Source organism: Marmota flaviventris, chromosome 2 (genome assembly GCF_047511675.1).
Source record: "Marmota flaviventris isolate mMarFla1 chromosome 2, mMarFla1.hap1, whole genome shotgun sequence".
NCBI lineage: Eukaryota > Metazoa > Chordata > Mammalia > Rodentia > Sciuridae > Marmota > Marmota flaviventris.
In genome coordinates this window covers 132704725-132730288 of record NC_092499.1, presented here as the reverse complement: position 1 = coordinate 132730288, position 25564 = coordinate 132704725, and the positions used below count along the sequence as shown (strand labels likewise).

The window sequence follows — 25564 nt, the reverse complement described above, 5'->3', positions numbered from 1 at the left end:
GTAACCCTACCTCTTCCCCTGGTCACATGACAACACCTGGACACCTGCCCCCCAATATCATATGCAGTTATTTCTCTATGCTACTGTACCTGTGCTCTGTCATGTACCTAGAGGATTCTACTCATGCTCAAAGCCCTAATCACATGTGGCCCCATGGTACTGACTTCCTCAGTCACTGTCTCTTCTTTGCTTACCTCTGGTGCTCATCATTTCTCATGACAATGCTCATCATACCATACTAACTTACCCTAAACTGGAGTAAATTAAGGCCAAGGATCTTATTTATGTCTACCCCAGGCTTTACTGAGAAAACTACTTGGAATACTGAGGCTTCAATGAGCATTTGCTAAGAGGAAGAATAAAGGAAAGAAGGAAGAAAGGAAGGAGGAAGAGAAGTAAAGGAAGAAAGAAAGGAGGGAGGGAGGAATGAACAGGGGAGTAAGATGAACATGGATAACCCATGAACATTTATTTCTGTGCATTCAAGGCTTCCTGGCTTGTAAATGAAACAGTTCCACTTTCTCTCATCAGCCCTACCTCAGTGACAGTCAGGGACAGTGCAGGGTAGAAAAGACTAGTTCTCTATTCATATTTGGGGGTACTTGATTATATTATTTACAGATAAAAAAATTTCAGTATAAAAATTCTTAAATTTTTGCCAAGGGAGGTGCTCTTCTTAAATGTTTGCAATAAGAAAGAATCCATAAACCGAATTGCCTTTGAAATGCAAAAAATCGTGGCAAAAATACATAAAATAGTTAAGAAGAATGGAAGGGACTTAGTATTTTTTGAGAACTGTTTGTGTCCAGTGCATGATGCTACATATTTTATGTACTTTATTTTGATTCATTTCTAGATCTAAAAATGTGTTCCTTATCCACATTTTCAGATAAGGAAAATGAAGCTCAAAGATGTCAAGCAATTGGCCCAACTCATTTAGCATATGAATGCCAGACCCAGGGTTTGAACCTAGACCTTTCTGATACAGAAGTCCATGTATTATTTGTAAAGAAAGTATTTAAAATGAAAGGCTAGTATGTACTGGATATGATACCCTGTGTGGCAAGATGGGTGACAGACACTGGACAGTCCACTGAGAACAACGGATAAGGAACTAAGCAGTCAGCATGGTTGAGAGCTCATCTAAGGGATGCACTGGCAGCTGTGGAGGGCATGAAAGCAGAAAAGCACTCAACCTTGAGTATTCCTGGAGGAGATGACCTCAAAGCAGTGACTTGAAGGATGAGCCCACCAGCCAAGAGACAGGGCAATTAAGGGATACTGAAAAGTTCTGCTACTGGAAGTGTTTACTTTTCCCTCCCTACGTTAGATCAGTGATCTCTCTGGCTAGATTATGAGCATGAACTTCACTGTGACCCTCCCGGATGATAGCATGTGGGATTTTAGCCTAAGCATGACCAACAGCAGGACCACTGCAGTGCAAGTAGATAGTCAGCAAGGGCTACAAATGGCCTGCACCCAAAATGTACATGCATCTTTCTAGACAAAAATCCATTGGTTCCCAACATCCTGGTGTTACATTGTTATTTTGAAAGCCATATGTAGTTACAAACCATAAGCTGGGCTCCAGCCATGTGTTTCTTCTGGTCTGTTGGCTTCCTAAGGCAGGCCAGGCTGCTTTGCCCTAGCTAGATGGGTGGGCCACTGCCAGGCCTGGTGCCTACATGGGTCATTATTGCTGCCACCCCTGGGACAGCCAGGTGGGCTTGCAGACCACAGGTCAGATCTTGAGGAACTTTTAGATTCCTAGGCTATAGGGGCAGAGATGACAACTTCCTTTTCCCTGTAAGATTCAGGTGATTTGGAAAGGTGCTTTGCAGCAATTCAAACCTGATTTGAGATCCTGCTCAGAGGTTCTATCTGGTCCTATTTAGCTCATGGTTCTCAACCAAGGGTGATTTTTCAAACCACCAGGAGACATCTGACATTGTTCAGAGACATTTCTTATGATCATAAGCAGAAGAATGCTAGTAGGTAGAGGCTGGGAACACTGTTAAATACCCTATAATATACAGACAGTCCCCCCCCCCCCCCAAGAAATAATTATCTAGCCCCAAATGTCAATAGTGTGGAGGCTGAGAAATTCTGCTGGATAAAGCTAACGAAGATCACCAGAGGGGCAGCTTATCTTACAAATGCCTAGGCATTTAGCAAGGACCATTTCTAGGCATCTTAGCAAGGACCAAAAACTTTCTGAATTTTCTGGCTAGAAACTCACCTTTTCAAGACTAACTAATAGGATCAGGGAGGTCTACAATCCTTTAAATTTTGCTAGTGAAAATGTACAGGGCTGAATTTGGGGCCAGGATCAAGATCTGGGAATAGGTAGGGACAGGTGTTTATAAACATTTCAGATTACTGAAATTCAATGAGTTTATCCTCCCCTGCTACACTCTGTAATTATGTATCCTATTTCTTTCTGAGAAATGACATTTTTGTAATGACAAATTCACTACATTCCCCTCTCTAAAGTAAATCTGGGCTGAGTCTCAGGCTTTGTGGAGTGGGGTCTCCTTTTCTGAGTTCTTGCATACCCAGTCTTTTTGAATTTTATTTTGAGGCAAGGTCTTGCTAAATTGCCCACACTGGCCTTGAACTTGTAATCCTCCCAAGTTGCTGGTTGTGATCTTCCTGCCTCAGCCTGCAAATAGGACTCCACAACTGCACTCAGCTCTCAGCTCTTGTCTCTTTCTTGTCTACCTACCCTTGGCCTCAAAGGCAGAAGCTGCTGCCCACCTGTGTTACTACCGTATTCCTCAGGCTCCTTGTTTACCATTTTTTATTAATAAAAAAAAATGTTTAAACTTTCCCTGTTCAAATCACTGATCTCCTGATTAGGCCAGGCTGCTATATACCCTGTACCAGGATGGTTAAGGAGACAAGTGCCTGGATATGTCAGCATTTACATCATTGAGTTGAGTGGCTTCCTATTTCTACTTCTGGACGCTGCATTTCATATGACAAGGTTTTGCTGTGACCTAAGCCAAAATGAAAGTGAAGCTAAGTGTGGAAACACAAATGTGACAGTGTACAGCTTAAGATAACTCGATAGACCAGAAATGGAAGAATTGCTTTGGATTGAGGCCTGAAAGCTCGTGGAACAAAACCCACGTGGTTCACAGAAAGGCAAAACTCAGACAGGGCACTTTTCCCATTCAATGTATTAATTCAATCTATAAAGTTTCCTGAGGAGCTCAGCACTACTGAAGCACTGTTCAAAAGTGACATGTTATGTGGTTGCCCCTTGATGTCAGCCACCTGGGTTGTGGCAGGTGATGTTCAGTGTCTGCTCAGCAGGTATTTCAAACCCGTCTGCTCCTGCCCATTGTGAGGAGGGACAGGATTGACTATGCTATCTCTCTGGATTCTGGCATCTGGTTGAAAGTAACTAGCTGAGGCCATGTTGCCTGGGTGCTACCATGCTTGGGGTCCCATTGATGCCTACCAGAGGCCCCTAGGCCGCAGCTGTCTGATGCATGCACTCAGTGCCATGCATGTGCAGGGCTAGGGCACCGTGTCCATTGCAAATGTAAGCACTCTTGTTGTTTTAGCTGTTTATGTTTATTTAATACCTAATGAAACTGACCATTAATGGAGACTGCTCTGTTCCCTCTCTATCCACCCTTCTATCTGCTCTGCTCCCTACATCCCCCCACTGTGCCCTCAGAACAACCTCTGAGGGTGTGAGTAAACAACCATTAGGCTCTGTTCCTAATCATACACCCTCTTTCCTCTGACCTTGACCAATGTGCCTCCACTGCCAGTCTATTTCCTGAAGCCCTGTGGAGCAGAAGCTGACCCCACAGTTGGCAGGAGTCTCACATTCTGCTTCTGTCCAAGTTAACACATAATGTAGCCATGGTCAGGCCATGTGAAGCTTCTCAGTCCTTCATGTCTCTGTTTTAGTCTCTCACATCCTCACTGAAAGGGTTCCAGCTCCTTTCTCATGAATACAAATCATGGGGTATCTCCTAGGGCACCTAGTGCCTCCTTAGTTCTAAATCTCCTCAGGGATGGACGAGAAGGGGATGGGAAGCACCAAGCAGTGGGTGGGAGCACAGTCTTTGACCCTGGCTTCCCAAATACCTCGGTATAGCCTTGAGCTTTATCAACCTTGTACCTCAGTGTATTTTTCTATGAATTGGGAATAACAAAGATATTTTTCTCTTAGGGCTACTGTGAGCATTAAAAGAATTCAAATGTATAAAATGTCTAATATAGCCTTTACTGTCTGGCTTATAGTAACCATCCAATAATGATTACCTGCTGTCATAATCATTACCATTCGAGAGTGAGACAGCACTGAGGCTGCTGTAGAAATGGCTGCTGGGTCTAAAGTCCCATGTATGATCCTATTCTTGGCATCAGAGGTGGGCAGTGATGTCTATGTAGGGCTTTGTCTTTCCTGTGTCTCATTTCCATTTACACTTCTGGCCCCGGTGGTTGCTTGGTGGATACTGGACAGATGCACAGAGCTAAAGGCATGGACTACTGGGGCAGGGAAGTGGCCTTTCCACCTGTCTTGTTAGGGTCACAATGAGATGCTCTAAGGCATTCCCAGGGATGGATGCTCAGTCTCCTCTGGAGACTCTCCTAACATTATGAGACACACTGGCCAACCCTTCTATTTGGTAGCTGCCAGGGCCATGTAGGACATACAGGGCCTGGTGCTCACAAAGGTATAAATCAGAATAAGTCAAAGTAGAAGGTCCCTCTTGCTTCCAGGAATGTCTAGATACCTATCGTGCTTTGAGTCTGCAAAGGCCCACCTTTAGGAGGGGGCAAAGGGATCTCTCCACAGCTGTACAGGATGTTTTCGCATGTTACAGCAGGGGAGGTGGGTACTCTCCTGGCTACTAGAGACCTCTGCCTTAGAATGGGTACTAAGCTAAGGGCTGCTAACCTGAATGCACCTGGCAGAGGTTGCTCCTTCCTGAAGAGACACTGTGCTTCTAAACCTAGTGCCATTTAATAACACACAATGGTTGAGAATGTGAACATGCCAAAGTAAATGGGACTGATGTTGGAGGGACAGTTGATTCCAGGGAGACAACAGGCAGGTGTCAATAGATGCAGTTTCCAGGACTATGGGCTGAGTGGGGCAGGAGGTAAAGGGAATGGGGAGTAGGTGGCAACTTTATATTATGACCAGGGTCGCTGCATAGCATTTTTCCTAAGGCTGTCAGATAATCTGCTTAAAGAGAAGCCTGTGATTTGGCAAATGGAAATTTGAATGTTTGGGCTGAGCTTCATGTTCATCTGAGAATGATGTGCTCTGCAGAGAAAAGCCCTGCGCACCTTATTGTTCAATGTCATGCAATGACAGCACTGTGATGAGGTCGTAGCAGCTTGGGCTTCTTACCAGGACCCTCTGGTGAAATGGAGTCCCAGTGGTGAGAGAGGCCCCAGGGGCTTTGTCAATATACAGAGTGAAAAACAGGCAGGGCTCCTGAGACAGTAGGTCCCAGAACTCTTTGTTAACAAAGTTGAGAAAGATGGTCTTCTAATGAGTCAGGATTCCTTTCATGATATTAAAAATAGGGAGAACTTTACAGTGTTATTGACATAATTGATGATCCCCATATTCTCTAGTCTTTTGAAATAAGACTTGGTGGACCTGAAAGTCCTTGCCAAGGGCCATAAAGGATCAAAATAGCATTAGATAGCATGAGTGCATAGAAACTTTATCAAGTCTTAAAGTCAAGGTCTAAGCACCAGGTGTCTCAGGAGCACCCTGGGCCTCCTCTTTACAGCCTGAGAGAGGAAGGCACTTGGAGACCTCTGGACCTTGTCCCAAGTATTCTGGGAACTTGGGGCCCAGCTATTCAAATTCAGTATGTTCAGAAAGCATTTCTGCTGACTCTGCTAGGAATTCTTTCCCTCATTCCCCACCTACCGAACCCTGGAGTCCTGTTGGCAAGACTGGAGTAGGCATTCCCGCTGGGTGAGGAGGTAGCTGGACTGGAGAGAGGACTGTAGGAAGAGGGGTCTGCCGGGTAGGTGTGGCTTGTTCCAATCCCGAAGGGAGATGACTGGGTCTTGCTGGACTGAGATGGGATTTGCTACAGTCAGGACAAAGCAAAAAAATGGCAGTATCACCCCGGGACCCCCACCCATTGCCCAGGTTGTCATTGCCACTGGCATCTGCTCTGGGTGACAGAAACACTCCTGGCGGGCTGGGCAAGTGTTTGGTATCAGCCCCCATGTGAGATCTTTGAGGAGAGTCTGATTGATGTCAGACTCATTGTACCCCCCAGGCTACAATGATCAGGGTCCTCTCACTTCTGCTTGAGGGCGTCTTAGCATTGTGGATACCAAGAGCTTGCTTGCCCATTCAACATCCATTCTTGCAGTGACTGCTAGGGAGCCAGGCATAGCACCTGTTGTGTTTACGGATCTTCCTGATGCAGGACCCAACAGAGATCCAGAGTGATGAGAAGCTCTTTATTTTTTTTTAATTTTTATTTTTTTGAGAGGCTCATTCTTGATGAGTACCTGACCTGTTCCTGCCTGATTCCCTCAGGGCAAGACTGTAAGGAGAAAGGCTGCTGGGTCAGACAGCCTTTGAAAGGGTTTGGGAACCTAGCTTTCAAAGTGCCCTGATGAGGGTGGGTGCTCCTGAGTAGCTAAACACTGCAGGGTAGTTGGATCCATCTGAGAGTACCACCCATCCTCACAACTGGGATTCACAGGAAGCACATGGTGGGTGGTCTGCCACAATGGACACCTGAGACAATGCCTTTACAGATGCACATACCTGTCCCGGAAAGGGTGGACGACTCCCTGTCCATGCCACCTGACTCTGGTTTAGCTGCCGGGAAATCTGGGACATGTTCTGGCCCGTTGAGGAGGAGGACTGAATATCATTCACTCCAGGTACATGAACCACTGAAGAGCTAGAAAAGAAGAGAATGTGTTTACCCTGAGGGACTGCCCTATTTTGCATGAGCCTGTGTGCCCACCTTGCCATGCTGGCCCTTCTTCCTATGCTCACCCTCCAGTGACACTAGGAATAGCTTCCTCTGGTACTCCCTGAGCAGACCTGCTATGTCTAGTCTTGTATTCTCAGCCTTCTCCTCCTCCCACAGGATCCTGCATCTCTCTCCTCTGCTCATCCCTTCTATGCATTTATTGCTTTCAACAGATGATATGATTCCCAAGAAGATAAAGTATCTCAGAATACAAGTCAGTCTCAGTGCTAACATGTTCTTTGTGCTTTGGTTAATTTGTCCCTTTGGGGTCGCTGGAAGGTTTAAGGACTCAGGAAATAGGCTTCAGGCTGTCACTTAGTTTCAGGCAGAAAAACAAGCCCATCAATGGAAAGCTGCTGGATGGGACTCAATCCTGCTTCTGCAAGTGCCTGGCTGTTTGTTTACCTCTTCTGCCTTCAGTTTAACTCGGTAGGTCTTTATTAGGTACCTGCTATGTGCATGACAGTGCTCAGTGCTCTTTGAATGCCTTTTGCAGGTTCAGTCCCAGACACTGTCCCCACTCCTAGGCATATACTGTCTGTGCTGCTAGGTACTTGTTCCAAGAGATTTTTCCCAGCTATGCCAATTATGTGATAAGTTCATTAAAGATAGATTTGTATTCTGAGATGGGATTTGCTACAGTCAGGACAAAGCAAAAAGATGGCAGCATCACCCCGGGATCTCCACCCATTTACCAGGTTGTCATTACCACTGGTATCTACTCTGGGTGACAGAAACACCCCTGGCTCTCCTGGCTGGCTGGGCAAGTATTTGGAATCAGCCCCTATGTGAGATCTGATAGAAAAAGATAGAAAGGCTGGGAGAAGCCTTTTGTTTCAGGCCTTTCCTCCTGCCTCCTAGGGATGAGCTCGGTGTACAGTAAGGTCCTTGGATGCCTAAGAATAAACTTGAGTAGGGTGGCTGGGCCCAATCCCAGAAGGCTCTTGGCAGATGCAGGTTTTCAGCTAACTTTTAAAAGAGGTAGGTTATAGATCATTGATAAGATTGGGTACCATTTCACTAAGTATATTCTTGTTTTTCTGATTTTATTTATTTTTTATTGATTTTAAAAAAATAAAGGACAGTGGAATGCATTACAATTCTTATTACACATATATAGCACAATTTTTCATATCTCTGGTTGTATATAAAGTATGTTGACATCAATTCATGGCTTCATACATGTACTTTGGATAATGATGTCTATCACATTCCACCATCCTTGCTAATCCCCTGCTCCCTCCCTTCCCCTCCCACCCCTCTGCCCTATCTAGAATTCATCTATTCCTCCCATGCTCCCCCTCCTTACCCCACTATGAGTCAGCCTCCTTATATCAGAGAAAACATTCGGCATTTGTTTTTTTTTTGGGGGGGGATTGGCTAACTTCACTTAGCATTATCTTCTCCAATGCCATCCATTTTTTTTTTTTTCTATGCTAGCTGGTCCTTCTTAAAAATCACAAAGCAAGTTTAGTTATTAATGTAAAAGAAGATGCCATTTCCAGCCTCCTGCATGAAGTTTAATTTCACACAAGGGCTCCCTGCCTGATCTCCTTCCTGATGAATGTATGACTTTATAGACTATTTTCTGATCACTGTTCTTTACAGAAGTCTCTCTGTTACCTGCTAAGCCCTCAGTGCCCTAGGAAAGATGCCCTGGCCAGAAGAGATGAGCTTCTTGGGGTAAAGTGTTGTCCAGCCCTCCCCAGGGCCTCTGGGCTGCCTGCCTGGGCCCAGACAGGTCAAGGCTTGTGGGAACATAGCAGAAGAACTCTGGGTGAAGACATACTTAGGGATGTCAGTAATGGCTCTCTACTAGGGGTTTAAGGCTGCCTATGACTGTGGAGGATTTAGAATCCTTTATCCTATACCCTTCTCCATCCTCAAACAGCTTAGGTTGTTTAGAATGATAGGAAATTCTACCCATTCTGCAGGCATTAGCCCTCACAGATGCATTTCACAGACTAGTACTGAGCAGTTGCTTCTCATGCTGGGCTCTGCCCAGGTGCTGGGGTGCTCCCTGGACCCCTCCCCACATAGCCAGCTACAAGCCTGCCTCTTCTTCTCTGTCACTCTCATCAGTGCATCTTTTATTTCTATGACAACTAAATAATGATGAGCTGAACTGTCTGTCCTGAGTGCCTCTCTTTGGCTTCACTTCTTTACTCTGATCCACACTGCCTCCAAGGCTACATTATCTTATCACTCTTCTAAAATCCATCAACAATAAAATCCCAATTCCTTAGCATGCTACTCTGAGACTCTGTAGCCTCACATTGGCTTCCCTGCACATGAAGTCTCCCCCAGTCACCCCTGCCTTCTAGGCTTTGCTGAGCATATTCTTTGTGCCTGTGCACTGTTTCCACAAAAGGAGACAGAACTTCACTTTTGTTTCAGAGCCAGCCAGGCCTTCTCTTCCTTGTCCTCTTCTTGCCTCCTGCTGATGCTTCTTCCCTGCTCCCCTTTGTCCAGTTTGGAGGACAAGCAGCAAATAAACGTGAGGGTCTGGCAGGGCTGTACAGGCTGCCATCAGTTCATGTGTGTAGATAGGCTGAGTAATGAGAGTTGTCTGACCACTGCTCAACAAAGCCCTCTTGTTCTACTGTCCCCAGACCACAGGATAGCTGCCAGAATTCACCAGAGCCTCAGAGCAGCTGCTCTTCAGTGAGGTACACCAGTGGGATCAGCTAGAGCCATTCCAACCTCTGTTAATCCAGGGCACAGCTGCAGAGTCACCCATTCACCTCATTCTTGGCAGGGCCTCCCTCCTGGGCATTAGGTCCACCTGCCTAATCCAGGTTCCTGCCTACACCTAGAAGCTCTGCTAAGGCTCTGTCCAACTTTACCAGAGGCTATGCTATCTGCTGGGCATGGAATGTTGTGAACTTGGGGGGTCTGGTATACAGGTGAGAGACCCTATCTCTGAGAGCCACCAGTTTTTCATCTGACCTGCTCTCCCTAGTTTATGCTCCTGTTCCTTCAGCAGAAATTGGAGTCAGGTATTGCCTTCAGTAATGATGTTGGAGCTTCTTCAATGATCTACAAGATGTCTGGATACAAAGGACCATATCTTGGGGAGGCCAGGCACCCTGCTTTACCCTTGTGTTCCTTTAGGGTGAGGTCTAGACTTGATGGGTTGTGTTCTGTTATCCTTGGACTTGGTCATGGCCTCTGGGAACCAGGGAAGAGGCAGCTTCCTTGTCCCTTGTCAGCTGTCTGGATCCAGCTTTTCCCCACCTAAATCTTGGCTAGGGATCAACTCACTCTCGTCTCCCCACCAGGAACTGCTGACAGTAGCTGGTACCCTTCCCATCTGAGAATGAATAGCTAACATCAAGCATCTAGGGCAACTAATAGAGGGCTCATGGAGCTGAGCCAGTGACACCATAATCCTCAGCTTGCCTCCGAGATATGGAACAGGAGCCACTAACTCAATGTTTGCAGCACACGAAGCTGAGCTTTGAGACACAGGGCTTTCCTGAGGGGAGGACTAGTCCCACCCTTCCCCACTACATCTACTACCTGAAGGCTTTCCCTGAGTGTCCAGGAGGGAATGGGCTTCCTTGAGAGTAGATCTGCTGGGTTCCTGCTGCAGAGGCTGAATTCATCATCTTCTTCTCCGCTAGGAAAACCAAAACAGGAGTCACATGTGAGCGTTCCCTGCCCTGCAGACCACTGGGGAGGCTGCCCCAGAACAGGTGCAGGGGTGGGCATGGAAGAGTAGGAGGCACACACTGGGGCAGACTCCTTTGCCTTTACCTCCACATCTCACCTCTCCTGGGGCCTCCCTGGCATGAGGGAGCATCTGGCTGTTGTTCCCTGACTCAGGGTGGTTACAAGCCACCTGAAGGCAAGGTCCTATTCGAGAGTGGGGAAGATTAAAAGAATGAATGAAAGTGCTTCATTATTGTATCCAATCCTTCCAGCCCTGATGGTAGGAACCATAATTATTCATCTAATGGGTGAGGAAGCATAGGGTAATGGGGAAGAGATCCATTCTTACACTCAGCCCCTGGCCTTGGATCCCAGCTCTGTCTTATGTATCTGAGGTGTCACCTTGGACATGTTTAACCTTCCCCTGCCTCAGTTTCCCCACTGGAAATAAGGTGATAAACAGTGTCTTACTTATAGAGCTGCGGTAGGATATCAAATGGGTTAATGTAAGCAAGGTGCTCAGAACAGTGCCCAGTAGCATCTAAATGTTTGCTATCATTTGTTACAGATGAGAAAACTGAGGTGCTGCTGTCACGAGAAAGCAAGGAAGGACCCAGGGCTTGAATTCCAGCCCAGTGATCCCTCAACTGCCCCCCAGAACCCCCAACCCCAGTGATGCAGTGGACTTCAGACTGTCTCTCCAGGGGCAGTGTGGACCTGTGTTCCCTGGCCTTTCACCAAGCTCTCTGGAGATACTGTGCTCCTCATAGGACTGTAAATACTCGGGCCCAGGCTGGAGTATGGTTTTCCTCTCAAAGTTCATGATATTTATATCTCTCATTTCAGGTCACATCTTCTGTGCCAAATAAGTCTATTTTCCCCTGGGGATGCCCTGAAGTCTGTGTCCTCTGGTGACAGTGACCACTCTACTACTTTTTTGGGTTTCCAGAGCATCTCTACCATCTGTTCTTTCAGGCCCAACAGTTCATTTCATTCTATTTTGATTATGTTGTATTTTGATAGAATATTAGAAGTAACTAATCAGGAGTTCTGGGAATGTCGATTATGTCATTGCTCATTCTTATAATCCTTACCATCAATAACTTTCTTGCTTACCTCACTTTATTTTTCTTCTGAGAGATTCCTGATTTGCTCAAAATTTCCTTGGAAATAAAATGTCTTTCCTTCTTCCTTTCCTGCCTGCCTTCCTTTTTTTTTTTAAAATGTCCATTAGTAATATGTTTAAATATACTTGAAGTTCTTTCTTCATAAATGTTAACAAATAAAATAATACCTACTGCTGAAAATTTTTTTTAATCTGTTCACAACCCATAGTCCAAAAGATGCCTGGATCTTTGTAGAACTGTTTTGAGATTCTGGTTTTTACTGTTTATCTTTCATAGTGGTTAACAATTTATATGTTGATTCTAGGCATTAACAATTCTATTTCTATTTCACCATTGCTGTTCCATCCTATTACTTCCATTCCTGTGTTTTATATTTTGATCCGTTTCAGAAATAAGCACTATTTTTTGCAAGTAATTTTTTCAGAAAGTGTAAATAGACAGTGAATGCTTGAAGATGTCATTCTGTACATGAAAGCAGTTTGGTTGGTGGAAAAAAAATGGGGTTGCACATTTTCCCTGTGAATTCTCTAGATATCCCCTAAACCCAGAGTTCTGACATTTAGTTAACTTGGAGAAATCTAACTGAAGATTTCCCTCTTAGGTAATTTTTTTTCCTCTCTGAATGTCTGCAGGAATTTTTCTTTATTCTTCAAGCTTAAAAACATAACACAAAAGACTATGTCTAGGTCTTAGAGTCTTTTAACATTTTTAGTTTGGTATTTGTGGAGTGCCTGCAGTGGGAAGATGCAAGCATTGCATTTGGGGACATTCATATTTCAAAGTCCCTGACTTGGCTATCTGCTTTGTCCTGACTTTGTTAAATGTCCCTTCCCCACCTCAGATGACACATTCTCATATGCAATAATGTCCTCTCTAGTTCCCCAGAGAACAGAAGCCGAAGATTTTCTGAATTTTCTCCTTTTTCTCATAAAAACTAATTGCCAAAGGAGAACATCTGCTCTGATTTCTGCATTGGCCCTTCTTTTTTCTTGACTATCTCCCCCTTCCCCCATCCCCTTTCTGTTTTGACACTGTTATGGGAAGACGTCTATGTCTGCATAAGATTAAAAATCCAAATGGATTTCTCAGAGATGCTGTGGGCCTTTGATTAGGTATTTTGGGCTTACTGGAGAGGAGGAAAGACCTACTAGGTGCACTCTTGTCTCCTCTTGCTGGATGAAATGGTCTGTAGGCACATTTGAGTGGCCAGGGAAACCACCAGCAGGGAGCTTCCCTGGTTGCTAAGGGTCTGTTTTTTGTTGTGCTTTGGCAACTGGACCTTGTGTTAAATTGGCACCTATTGTCCTCGGAGTGAGTTCTGGCACTGTCTTTGCTTCCTGAAACTTTGGGTTAGTCTTGTGGGAATGAAGGCTTTGCTCTTCCAGTATTTGCTACATTAGGTGGACCAAGGTAACTCCCTTTCAGCTCTTAGATGTCTGTCTGTCCTACTCTTGATCTGCCTATCTTCCACTCATTAGTTCTCGTGGAACCATACTGAAATTCCTTCCCCGACAGCATCTCCCATGCTTCCTTTTCAGGAGCCCAAAGGCTTTCTCCCTTTGATACTGACTACACTGTGTCTTGCAGTTTCTTCTTTTCTGGAATTTGGAACCAGCAAGACCTTTTCAAATTTTGTATTTTGCTAATCTCAGAGGAGACACAAGTGGGAAAGCAAGGCAGCTAATCATATGGGCTCTACATGCCACCTCCCACCAGAACTGCATTGTTGCAACAGCGACACTGACATAGGTAGACTACTTCATGATGGCCAGAGAGGATCCGCCAAGTGAATTATGGCCATCCATGTAATAGAATTCCATGCTGGCAATAAAAGTGCTTCAGTTTGTTTAATGATCTGGAAATAAATTCATAACAAATTGTCATGTAGAAAAAAGCAAGCCATTCAACAGGACAAGTCCAGTGTTGTGTATATAAAGAATATACATGTGTAGGAAAAGACAGAAGGACTTACTTTAGTTTAGAAAGTTAAAATGATAATATTCACAAGGTAGGAGAGTGGATCACTTTTATTTTTCTTAATTTTTGTATGTTTTTATTTTAAATGTGGGCCATCATATGTTATGAATTAAATCGTAGTTTTTATGGGGGCATGTCTCCGACTTGATAACAAAATTAAACTGCACAATGAATTAATAGATTTCATTCATCTTAACCCCTTCAATTTAATTTATTTTTCTTTTCTTTTTTTTATGTGTGTGTGTGTGTGTATGTGTGTACTGGGGATTGAACCCAGGGGCACTCGACCACTGAGCTACATCCCCAAACTTTTTGTTCTACATTTTATTTTGAGACAGGGTCTTGCTATGTTGCTAAGGCTAGCCTCGGACTTGTGATCCTCCTCCCTCAGTCTCCTGAGTCTCTGGGATTATAGGTGTGTACCACCATACCCAGCTAACCGTTTAAATTTTAAAGATGAAATTCCAGTACCCCAGGCTGGTTGCTGCAGAAAACCAGTAAGTAAAAGGCAAGGCCAGGAATATGGAGAATCCATTCCAACTCCTGTATGTTGAGTTCTTTTGGTACCCTGAAGCAGTCACTCAAAATTCACTTTCCCTGACCTCTTCTCCCTCAGGGTTGCTGTCTCCACATGGGCTGAAAGCAACTGTAAATCCCATATCCTCACAACTTAGTGCCATCTAGAAACTTACATGCACTGATTCCTGCAAACATCTCAGCAAACCGTGGGTCTCTTTCTTGGGAGAAGATTGCATCTGCCTTTTCTACAGTCTTCCCAGCCTCGTGAACACCAGCAGATAGGTTGGGGACAGGGACCTGCTGGCACATTAAAGCACAATGGCAACCCATGTGTGAGGCACAGACTGCGTTGCAGGAGTCACCAGCTCTCCTGCAGCAGAGCCCTGCCTCCCCTTGAAATCACTGGCATTTCAGGTTTGACCATTCTCACAGGGTGGGGAAAGGTCAAGGACAATGGGGTTGGGGGTGGGGGGGACTGTGAACTAGGGGTCACAGAAAGTACACCAGAATCACACTGACTACTTTCTTAGAGATAAATGGAAAGGAATCAACTTACTCCACATATCAGGAAAAGGGAACGTAAAGTAACTTAGGGAAGAGGTCAAATACTGACACAGGCCAGTTCTATGTATGCCCAGCTATCAGAAGAAGGGAGCAGAAGAAGAAAAAAGGAGAAGGGGGCACTGAGGAGATGGGAGAAGAAAAGGAGAAAGACCATTTAGGTATGTTGGGAGAAAGAGTGTGATAGGACAAGGCACATCAAGGAGAAAGGGACATAGGACCAAAGGCAGGAGAGATGGCCAGGAAGCCAGAGGGCCAAAGGAGTTCAGAACCTGCTTCTGGTGGCTTCTGAGTATGTGAGTACTAGAGTTTCTATATGGCCTTTTGAAATGTCCATCAGCCCTGTGAAATTCTCAATGCTGGTTGACCATGGCTGTTAGTTCTTCCCCTGGTCTTCACAAGTTTTAGGCGTTTCATGGCTCACTTCTGCACAGAAAAGTCACAACAGATTCCCAGGGGACCAAGATGCTCTTTGCACTGTAGAGGGTGGATGGGACAAGAGACTCTTTGGGTGGAGGGGCTCAAGCTAAAGGCTGAATTTAGTCCCCCATCCATTGGGTTAGAGACACTTCCAAATGGGAAAGGATTTCCCAGAAACTCACCTGAGATAAGTCATATGATGACAACCCGTCTCTCTGATGCACTTCCAATTCTGCCTGCTGCTGCTGAAGTTGCCTGTGAAACAAAAAGTCAGAGTGCTGTGAAGAATATAGAGGTGGTGACAGGCTTACACCAGAACTTTCCCATTCCCCAAAGTCATAGAGGGTGACAACAATGTATCTTCCTTTTTTAAAAAATTATTTTATATTATTTTTTATTTTATTTTTTGGTACTGGGCATTGAACCCAGAAGTGCTTTGCCACTGAGCCACATCCTCAGCCCTTTTTACTTTTTATTTTGAGACAGGGTTTCCCTCAGTTGCCCAGGATGGCCCCAAAGTTGCAAATTTCCTACCTTAGCCTCTCAAGTCACTGGGGTTAGAGGCATGTGCTATCATGCCTAGCTATTTTACTTTTAATTTCCCAAATCAAGATTCTGAGCCCTATATTTCAAATTTAGATTGCCACACTGAACTATTTAAGAAATAAGTTTTGATGTATGACTTCATTTTATGCAGGGTAAAAAGATAACACAATAAAAAAACAGATTTTTTTTTAAAAGGCTAAATTAAAAAATTCAGTTGAGTTTAAAGATGATTAAAAAAGCTGGCTTTAGATAATGCTTACCTACAACATAGTAGAAGTTTATATCATCTCATTTAATCCTCATACTAAATTTTTATACTGTACTTTAACTATATATAATAATTAAGAAGTTAAAGTTGGAAGAGGTTAGGTGGTTGTCAAGCTCAATTGGCTGACTAGAAGTGATTCTGATAAAGCAGAACAAGCGTCTGAGCCCACACTTCTGGATCTAAGTTGCTATAGTGCCAGTTGCTCCATTTGGGCAAGGGAAAAATTGATAAGAATAAATGGATGCTTTAAGTTTTAAAATATGAAACTAGGTTGCTTTCAAAGGACAGTAAATTCTACAACTCAGAGCTCACACATGAAGCGGAATGAGTGTCCTTGTCAATTTTCTTTTTGGGGGGGGTTGCCGGGGATTGAATTCAGGGGCACTCGATCACTGAGTCACATCCTCAGTCCTATTTTTATTTTATTTAGAGCAGAGTCTCACTGAGTTGCTTAGTGCCTTGCTTTTGCTGAGACTGGCTTTGAACTCACGATCCTTCTGCTTCAAGCTCCCGAGCCGCTGGGATTACAAGCATGCACCACTGAAACCAGCTCCTCAATTTTAAATACTCCCATTGGAAAGAACTCCAGCTGGAGGACCCTGTGAATCGTCTGTTTAGGATTAAACCCAGATGAGTCATCTACTCAGTGAACTCTACTGAGTTAAGTGAAAGATCCATGCCAAGCTCCATGCTGGGCATCAGGAACAAACAGAACAATGACCTGGAGCCCACAAGATCTCTGCCCTCATGCAGCTGTCTCCCCAGCGGGAGAGAAATGTGTAGGCATGTGGTTGGAAGGTGGTGGGTTAAAACCACAGAGCACGTGCATGTGAGAACCTGTGGTCTGCCTCCTAACTTGGGATGAGAGTCCTAAAAAAGGATAAAGATAAAACCAGAAACACGTGATTTTCCATCAGGCAGTCTAAGCCCATGCTTGTTACACAAGAAAGTAGGAACATTAAAAGTAATTTTCCAGACAAATTGATATTTCCAAAAAATTTTTCAAGAATCAATAGGGAAAAAATCATTATTTTATGTCCTTATTCTTACTTTATGGTTTCACTTTAAAAATTTTTTTAGTTTAGTTCTTGAGAGTACCGTCATGTTTTCATTTGTAGGGCTTCTAAAATCTGAATGTAAGATGGACTGCCAATACTTTGCCAACATCTTCATATCTCTGTATATTCCCACCTCAAAGATAAAGAAATGGAGGTCCAGAGAGTTTAAATGATGTATCCAGTGTGACACACTTATGATACGGCCACCTATAGGATTCAAGCTCAATCTGGCTGGCTGTGGACCTTGAACTCTTCCATCTGTCTTGGCTGCTGCCCCAACCCAGGATACAAGACAACATATTGAACCAAAAGGTGGGGAAAAATAGCGCATCCCTTGGGATTTTTGTGGGATTGGAACGGTGAACCCTTCCACTCTATGGCAGAAATCTGTATTTCTGCTCTCCACCCCTTTTCCAGAGCCCAACTTTCAACCCACAAGCATTTCTTTAAAAAATAACAACCACACCTACCCCATGTTCAGCCCAAGCCCAGAGGCTTAGAGAGTGGGCAGGGCCACTCTGTACAGTTATCCAGCCAAGGGCTGTGTGGGACACAGACCCAGTTTTATCCCAGGATCCACCATGTACCCTGGTGCAGGTGTGTGTTGTATGAAAGCTGCATGCTTCTCATTTGCATGAAGGAGTGATAGGAAGGGACCTGGTATTAGGCTAGGAGTTAGCTGTCAGTCCTGTTCCTCTCTGGACTTCTAGAGCAGGGAAAGCTCCTTTCACTGGGAAATAGAAGTAAGGTCTCAGTTAAGGCTCACGAATCCCGTGTCCTAAACTCACTGGCTCTGGGGTCCAGACATCAGTATCTCCATCCCATAGGCTTTGGGTTTCCACTTCCTTAGTTGAGGGCAAATGGAAGAAGTGCTGACCTCCGGCTACCTCATCCTGAGAAGGGGCCCAAGGAGGGTTCTCAGATATTTCATAGTACTGGTATAAAAATAAACCTTGGTGTGCTGGCACATTCCAGAGAGGAAGAAAGCGTATCTGTTTGAGAGAAAACTGACCACACAGCACATGTGAGGGAGGCAGGCTCCCACCACAGCAGAGTGCTGCCCTCCATTAGCTGGGGCCAATGGATAATGACTAGAAACTCAATGTATTCAGCCCAACTTCCTGCCAGCAAGGTGCAGGAAGTTGGGCAGATGCTGTCAATAATCTCTGACTCTCCCTGGACAGTTTCTTTCTTTCTTTTTTTTTAAAAAAAAAAACTTAGTCTATGTAAGTGAACATGAAGCCATTAGGGGGGCATTGAAAGGCAATGTGATTGTGCCCCTGGGAATAGCCAGAATTGGGCTGAGGCATCTGGCACTTGGAGAGTTCAGCTGATCAGAGAGAGGTTATTAATATCCACCCTGGGTTGAGCACCGTCTGTATACCTATTGCGAAGAACCTGAATGCCTATTAAAGGGTTTGGAATTGATTTGATGAAGGGCAGGGAGCAGCATGGTCCCATGTATATTTCAGAGCACTTGCTCTCTGAGCCTTGTGGGTCGACTCAACAGGGGCCTGAGGGCAGGCAGGGGAGCTGGTTAGCAGGGCCAATAGTCACCTGCAAAATGACAAGGCTTCCACTGGTGGAAGAGGTATAGGAGGAGATGTCTTAGAGAGAGTTCTGTTAGAGCCTGGAGCTCTGATTCTATGCCAGGCTACCTTTTGCAGGGGAATAAGAGCCAGGAACCCAGGACAATTCCCAGGTTTGGGGCTTGATGACTGGGTGTATCAGCCCCTGACTGGCTGACGGCTTAGTAGAAACCAGGAATGCAATCTTCCTTTTTTTTTTTTTTTTTTAATACCTACCCTTACTCTGCACCTTTTGCTTAGTACCAACCACCACTAAATACATGTGATAGTTGATAGGTTCAGAGAGACCCAAGTCTTAGTCCAGGCACAGTGAGGCTTTAGGAACACACGCTCCCTCTTTTTCACACACACAAGTAAACGCGCATGAGAAGCACTTGTGTTTATGAAAAACTATAACAACTTGGATGAAACAATGCCATGGCAGGAAAGAGGGCTTGGCCCAAGCAGATGTAAAGAGAAGACCTTGGATCACTCTGCTGAAGAGAGGAGGGAAAAGAAGCAAGCACAGCAAGTAGGTGTGAAAATGTAAAAACACCAAAGACCCACACTCAGAACCAGCCCACAGCTAGTCTCTGAAAGAGTACTGATCCCTAGACACTAAGACCCAGTCACTATTCCAAGAAGCACATCTACATGTTAGACTGGTTTGTGTTTTCCTTGGCTTTATTTTGTACAGATATAACAGGACAGTCAGAGATGCTAAATAGGTTTTCTTCTCAGCAGTTTCACACAAATGGTCCCAGCAAGTTTCTTTGGTATGGTATGCTATCAAATGAATGCAGCTGAGCAGCTTGCAAATATCCCCACTGAGCACAGAGCATTAGACAATTTTTCTACAACAAGCCTGCCTACTGCTGGCAAGGTTGAGCCTCACAAATTTAAAAGAAGGGCTGGCCTGTTCACTGCTGTGGATATCACTGCCCTCTACTGTCCACAATGAGCTTTTCTGCCCTGAAGACCTTCTGGTTTAGAAGACAGGTGCTGGTGCATTCTGATCCACATAACTTCCACAAGCTGCCAAGCAACTGTACTGAGGAAACACACAGGCGCACCCCTGCACAAAATGGTTTCTGTTTTGTCTCTGCTGCCTGGCTTTCAGAAAATAAAGCAAAACCCCAGATACAACTAGTTTCAGAGGTGGGTAGTTCCTTCACTTCCAGGCCTCACTGCAGGACAGACCCCTGGGGACACCTTCTGGCTCTGCAGAAGCACTTGTCCTTGTCTCCTTTTTGTCCCTGCTGAACTTTACCTGTCATGCTGTCTGTCCCTTCTCATGTTCTTCATGTTATTGAAGTCCAAGCCCTAGCCTTCCAGGGCAGGGCTCCTCCCTGAAGGCAAGAACCACAATGGTGGCACCTTGATCTCGGCTGGTGCAGGTTGTGTCCCTTCAGGAAATTTCTGCTGCATTAGTGGCAATAAAACCATATGACTTTGACAACCGAATCTTGCATAAATGCTGGAAATGAATGAATGATGAAAAATTTTAAAGTATCAAAAACTCAAAAAAAGGGGAGCTTTAGTCTGCTTTTCTGACCCAAATGTAGAAGACTCTGTTGGGTGTCCAGCCAGGGATCCAGCAGGGTGACCTGGATTTGCTGTAGAAGTAAGAGGCTTCAAAGACAGGCAGGACTTGAGTTTGGAAGAAAGGCACAGGCTGTTCAGATGACACCCTAGAAACCTAGGTAACAAAAAGCCTCAAGCCTGGTGTGCACAGGCACCATGTACTTGACTGTGGGAATAACTGGGGCAAGGACATGAGTATAGAAAGGGAGAAAAAGAGTGATAAATGGAAGAAAAGGCAGGCAGGACTGTGAGAGGAGGCAGCTCTAACCAAGAACTAGTCAATTTGGTGACTCTGAATGGGAGAGGTGCTTATCTATGTTCATGGTTTTTTGCACAGGCAGCCTCAGCCTGAAGTGACTGGAGGAAGGCCACAACAGGAGACACGAGTCTGGTATCCCACTGCCCCATATTTGGCTCCATCCAGTCAACAGGCCCACCTGTTACCTCTGGCTTAGCAGCTCCTGAAAGAGAAACCCAGCTTGCCACCCTCCATACCCTATTTATCTGTTGAACAGAAGAAAAGTCATGGAACCCTGAGCCCAGTTGACTCTTACCCCTGCTTCTCAACCTTCCCTGTTTTCATCAAGGCAAGAGCCAAACACAGGCATGGCACTAGAGGATATTTTTATGCTCCTTGAATGAAGAACCCCCCTTTCCATGTTGGAGGAAGGAGGGAAATAAAATATCTTCAATTTGGTTGAGTTCTCCAAGCTTAACTAGATAAACTCTGATACCATTATCTCTTTTTACATACCTGAAGCTATGACTTCTTATATTTGTTCTTGAAAAACTTATAATCAAGAAAGTCTTGACTACAACAGGAAGGTAGAAGAATCAGAGTACTCTATCAAGTAACTCAAGGGAGAAGATGTTAAGAAAGAAGAGCTGGTTAAATAGACCGCTTGGGGAGAAGAAACATGACAATGAGTTATCCTGTGTGGGTCACTAGAGGATGCTGGGCAACTTCAAGAATGTTGAGGCAAAATCCAGGCTGTAAGAGGTTAAGAAGAGATGAATGGTCAGGAGGCAACTCTGTTGGGCGCATTTAGCAAGGGCAGACAGGAGAGAGTGCCTTTGTAGACTGGCAGGACAGGGGTCCTCCATGATTAGGAATTTGTGTGCCTGTTTGAAGGCCTTGGGAATTACCCATCCTCAGGAGGGATGGACAAGACATTTGGGCCAGGGAGAGAAAAAATATGCCAGGAGATAAAGAAAATGAAGGTTTTGGCTCTAGAAGGAAAAGGCAGAAGAAGAGGAGCAAAGGGGCCTGAGATAGACCCACTTATGAGCATGAGGAGGCACAAGTAGGGCCCTGGCCTTCCTCTTGGAAGGAGAGTCAGAACACAGGCAGGGCACTGAAGAGACAAAGAGGAGCTGAGTTCCAGTTTCTTGGAGCTGCCCCTAAATTGTCAATCTGCTTCCAGAGCTGGCAGAGTCCCTGCTGCCATTGCTGACAGCATCAGCAACAGCTGGGGCAGACACTGGTCTGTGCTGTCCCTGTGTGGCAGCCTGCTGGAGCACCTCACACATAGAGTGTCCTACAGAACTTGCACAAAAACTCCTGATGCTAGGGGAGTCTTTTCCCCACAGTGTAGATGAGGCCACTGAGGTTCAGAAAGGGGATGTGACTCATCTATTTGGGAAATGACATTGAAACCCAGGACATCTGCTCTCTGAGGGATCTTGCATGGACTTGTTTATTCGGCTCTGTGCCTTATACCCAGGAGCAGGGCCAAGGCTGAGGGCCACAGAGTGCTGCTGATTGAATGGGAGGCTGCTTTGTGGTCTCCAGATGGGAGCGTCCACATTCAAAGGGTTTGAGGATGCAACAAGAGACAGGGTAAGGCAACACTGAGGGTGCCATGAGGTGAGAATGACTGCAGGAGACTCAGTCCCCAGGGAGGCTGCTGAGAAAAGGCATCACCAGGTAGGTTCCAGGAGGAGGTGGGGCTGGAGAACAGACATGTTTTGAACCTCAGAAAACGAAGGACATAACTGACAACAGGGAGATATGAGGACATTCTCAGCATGCCAGCCTTGTCACACACCCAGTTAGCTGTGGCCCTCCTCATCACCTGGGCATGGCTTCCACATGCATCAGCTGAGTTAGCCTTTGCACAAATGTCGTTACTGCTGTTGGTTCCTTGGCCTGGTATAGATGCTCCTGGGACATACAGTGGGTCATATCCTGATGAATCCATATGTTGAAAATATCATCAGTCAAAACTGCACTTAATAGCTCTGACCTACCAATCATTTTAGATAAATACCATGCACTGTGGAGTGATGGTTGTTCCCTTTTGTGATTGTGGGATGGGCTGGGAGCTGTGGCTGCTGCTGTTCAACATCTTGAGAAGTTCATACTGCATATGGCCAGCTGGGGAAAAGACCCAGCTTCAAAATTTAAAGCATGGTGTACACTGAACATGTATCACTTTCATGCTATCGCAAAGTTAAACTATCATTAGTCAGAAACTATGTCCTTGAGACTAAAACCAGAGAGATGATGCAACCTGCTTATGATCATGCTCACTGTGCTGAGTGCTGAGCAGAGTCTGGCCCACAGTTCTGAGTTCAATATCATTTAGTTCTCACAGTAACTGCCCGAAGGAGGATCATCACAAATCACAGGTAAGGAAGTGAAAGTTAAGAGACAAGTGACTTGCTCAAGATCACACAGCCAGGAAGCAGCAGAGCCAAGTTCACAGCCTAGGTCTGTCTGCCAGCTTATACAGGATACTGGGGAATCCCAAAATCCAGCAGAGACACTAGGGCTTGAGGCTCTGAGAAGGAGTAGGAAGGAATGCTTTGGTGAATGGGCAGTAGTCCCCACCACAGGCCACCTGCTCCATGTCCTAGAGCTGCCAAAGGGCTCAGTCTCACTTCCTTTACCAGCAGGACCAAGAAACCAGGCATATACACCGGGCACAGCAGAGAGCAGAGGGGGAGCACCCAATAGCTCCATTCTGCTGGGTTCTGTGTTCAGAGGCAAAACAATAAGGAATGGAGACCATAGCACCTCGGCCTAAAGGAAAGGGACTGACATGGGCCACTCAGTCCTTTGGGCTCTTACAACTGAGAAGGAGGAACACAGGAGGGATATTTCCCAAGTGATGGGGGATCCATACTCTCAATTCCTTTTGTTTTCTTCTGCAGTACTGTAGATTGACCCCTAGGGTTCAGTACCACTGAGCTATATCCCCAGCTTTTTAAATTTTGAGACAGGGTCTCTCTAAGTTGCCCAGGCTGGCCTCTGGAGTAGCTGGGATTACAGGTCTGCGCCACCTCCCCCAGCTCTCCCCATTCATTTTTTTTTTTGTTTTTTTTAGCTGTAGACAGACAGCATGCCTTTATTTTATTTGTTTATTTTTAGGTGGTGATAAGGATCGAACCCAGTGCCTCACATATTCTAGGCAAATGCTCTGCCACTGAGCTACAGACTCAGCCCAGGTGTCCCCAATCTTGTTCTTTAGCCCTGGGGGATTTCTAGCTTTAAGTACAGCCTGCAGGGGGAAAAGAATCCAAGTAAAACTTCCAGCTCTGGACCCAAGTGAAGGCACGGGGAGGCCTGCAGAGAGGGAGGCTGAGTACGTACTTGACGTTGGTGTTGGTGCAGATGATGTACTCGATCTCATCAGAATAAGGGTTCTGGAATGTGAAGCTGCTGGTGCGGATCAGCATCCATTCGCGGTTCTTGGTGCGGAATCGATACATGACCGACAGTACTTGCCCTTTCAGCTTAACCACCTGAGAAAACATTTGGAGACGGAAGTCAGCAGGAGGAGGGAGAAGCACCAGGCGGTGGTCACCAGGAAGGTCAGCGGGACCTCAGCGGGACCTCAGAACAGGGGCACTGTAGCCAAAAGACAGCAGGAGAGGAAGAGGAGTGGGGTGAGGGGGAAATGAGGGGGACTGCTAGCTATTGGAACACTCTGTCTACTTTCCCTCTGAAACAGGTCATGCTGTCACCACTGTGTGAGAAAATGTCTGGTGAATGCTCACTTTATATCAGAACTTTTTGCCCCCACCTGGTGCTGAGGATTAAACCCAGAGGTGCTCTACCATGGAGCTACATCCCTGGTCCTTCTTTATTTTTAGACAGGATCTTGCTAAGTTGAGGAGGCTGGACTTGAACTTGTGATACTCCTGCCTCAGGCTTCCAACTAGTTGGGATTGTAAGCATGTGCTACTGTGCCTGGCTATATCAGGATTTTTAATTTACAAATCAGATCATGAGAGCTCTGTAACACTTGAGTTTTTCTTCTTTTCTTGGCTGCGTGGGTACTCTGGGTTTGATGCTATTATCCCTTGCTGTTCATGAAGTTATTTCTTTATACCTCATGTAAAAAATTCCTAACCTCTGTTTAACATTGAAAAATGAATTCCAGAGAGTACTCTTGGAGGAGATGTTAAAAAATGATAAATTTGTAGGCATTATTTTTTTTCTTTTGGTGATGTTGGGGATCAAACCCACAGCCTTGCATATGCTAGCTGGCAAACACTTTACCACTGAGCCGCATTCCAAGTCCTGTATACATTCTTTATTTGCATGTACCTATCACCACTTTTAAGTTGCAGTTAATGTTTTCCAACAGACTTTCAAATGTATTACTTCAGGTATATCCTCACAAGAGTTTAAGGAGGAGGGCTTTACTATTTACAGGTGACAATACTGAGACCCAGAGAAATGAAATAGGTTGCCCAAGATCTGACAACTTTTGGTGAAAAAGCTGGGACAGGAACCAAGATCTTATTTCCAAATCACAAGCTTCTTTTTAGTCATACATCTTGTTCTTTGCTCTGTTTTGACATACACAACCACACAAAGACATGCAGAGACCTGTGTGTGTGTGTGTGTGTGTGTGTGTGTGTGTGCGTGCGTGCATGCTGAAGGAAGCCTTCAGGCACAGCTCTCACACCTGAAGCATCAACAGAAGAAAGAGAAATGACAAATGACTAGTAGGTAGAAGAAGCCTGGGTGTGCTTAAACCCTCAGGACAAGATAAGACAAGCAGAAGTTCTCTCCTGTGACTGGCTAGGGCTGGTAAATCTCCAGGCTTCTTGCCTGAAAGATCACAGAGTGATTGATGATAAGAATGGGGACTTGGTCCCAGGGGCCAGGGAATAAATGACTTCCCCTTTCCTAACATACACTTCATTTGTACTCTCCTCCTTTTGAGTGTCTGCCATCCCTACTAGACTGTAAACAGCATGGAGACAGTGGCATCTTGGTTATGCAAGCCTCCCTGACCCCAGCCTGGTGCCTGGCACTGAGGTGGCACTCAAGGCC

General features: G+C 45.3%; 1 protein-coding gene across 1 annotated transcript in view; it reads right to left on the bottom strand.

The window, feature by feature from the left end:
• Positions 1-25564, bottom strand: part of Arnt2 (aryl hydrocarbon receptor nuclear translocator 2) — a 119313-nt gene that overhangs the window by 5844 nt on the left and 87905 nt on the right. The window contains exons 11-16 of the mRNA XM_027920595.2: positions 23870-24021; positions 15433-15505; positions 14443-14566; positions 10515-10614; positions 6779-6917; positions 5918-6083 (exon numbers count right to left, since the gene is read on the bottom strand). Coding sequence (XP_027776396.2) covers positions 5918-6083; positions 6779-6917; positions 10515-10614; positions 14443-14566; positions 15433-15505; positions 23870-24021 — 754 coding nt within the window. The remainder of the gene's footprint in view (positions 1-5917; positions 6084-6778; positions 6918-10514; positions 10615-14442; positions 14567-15432; positions 15506-23869; positions 24022-25564) is intronic.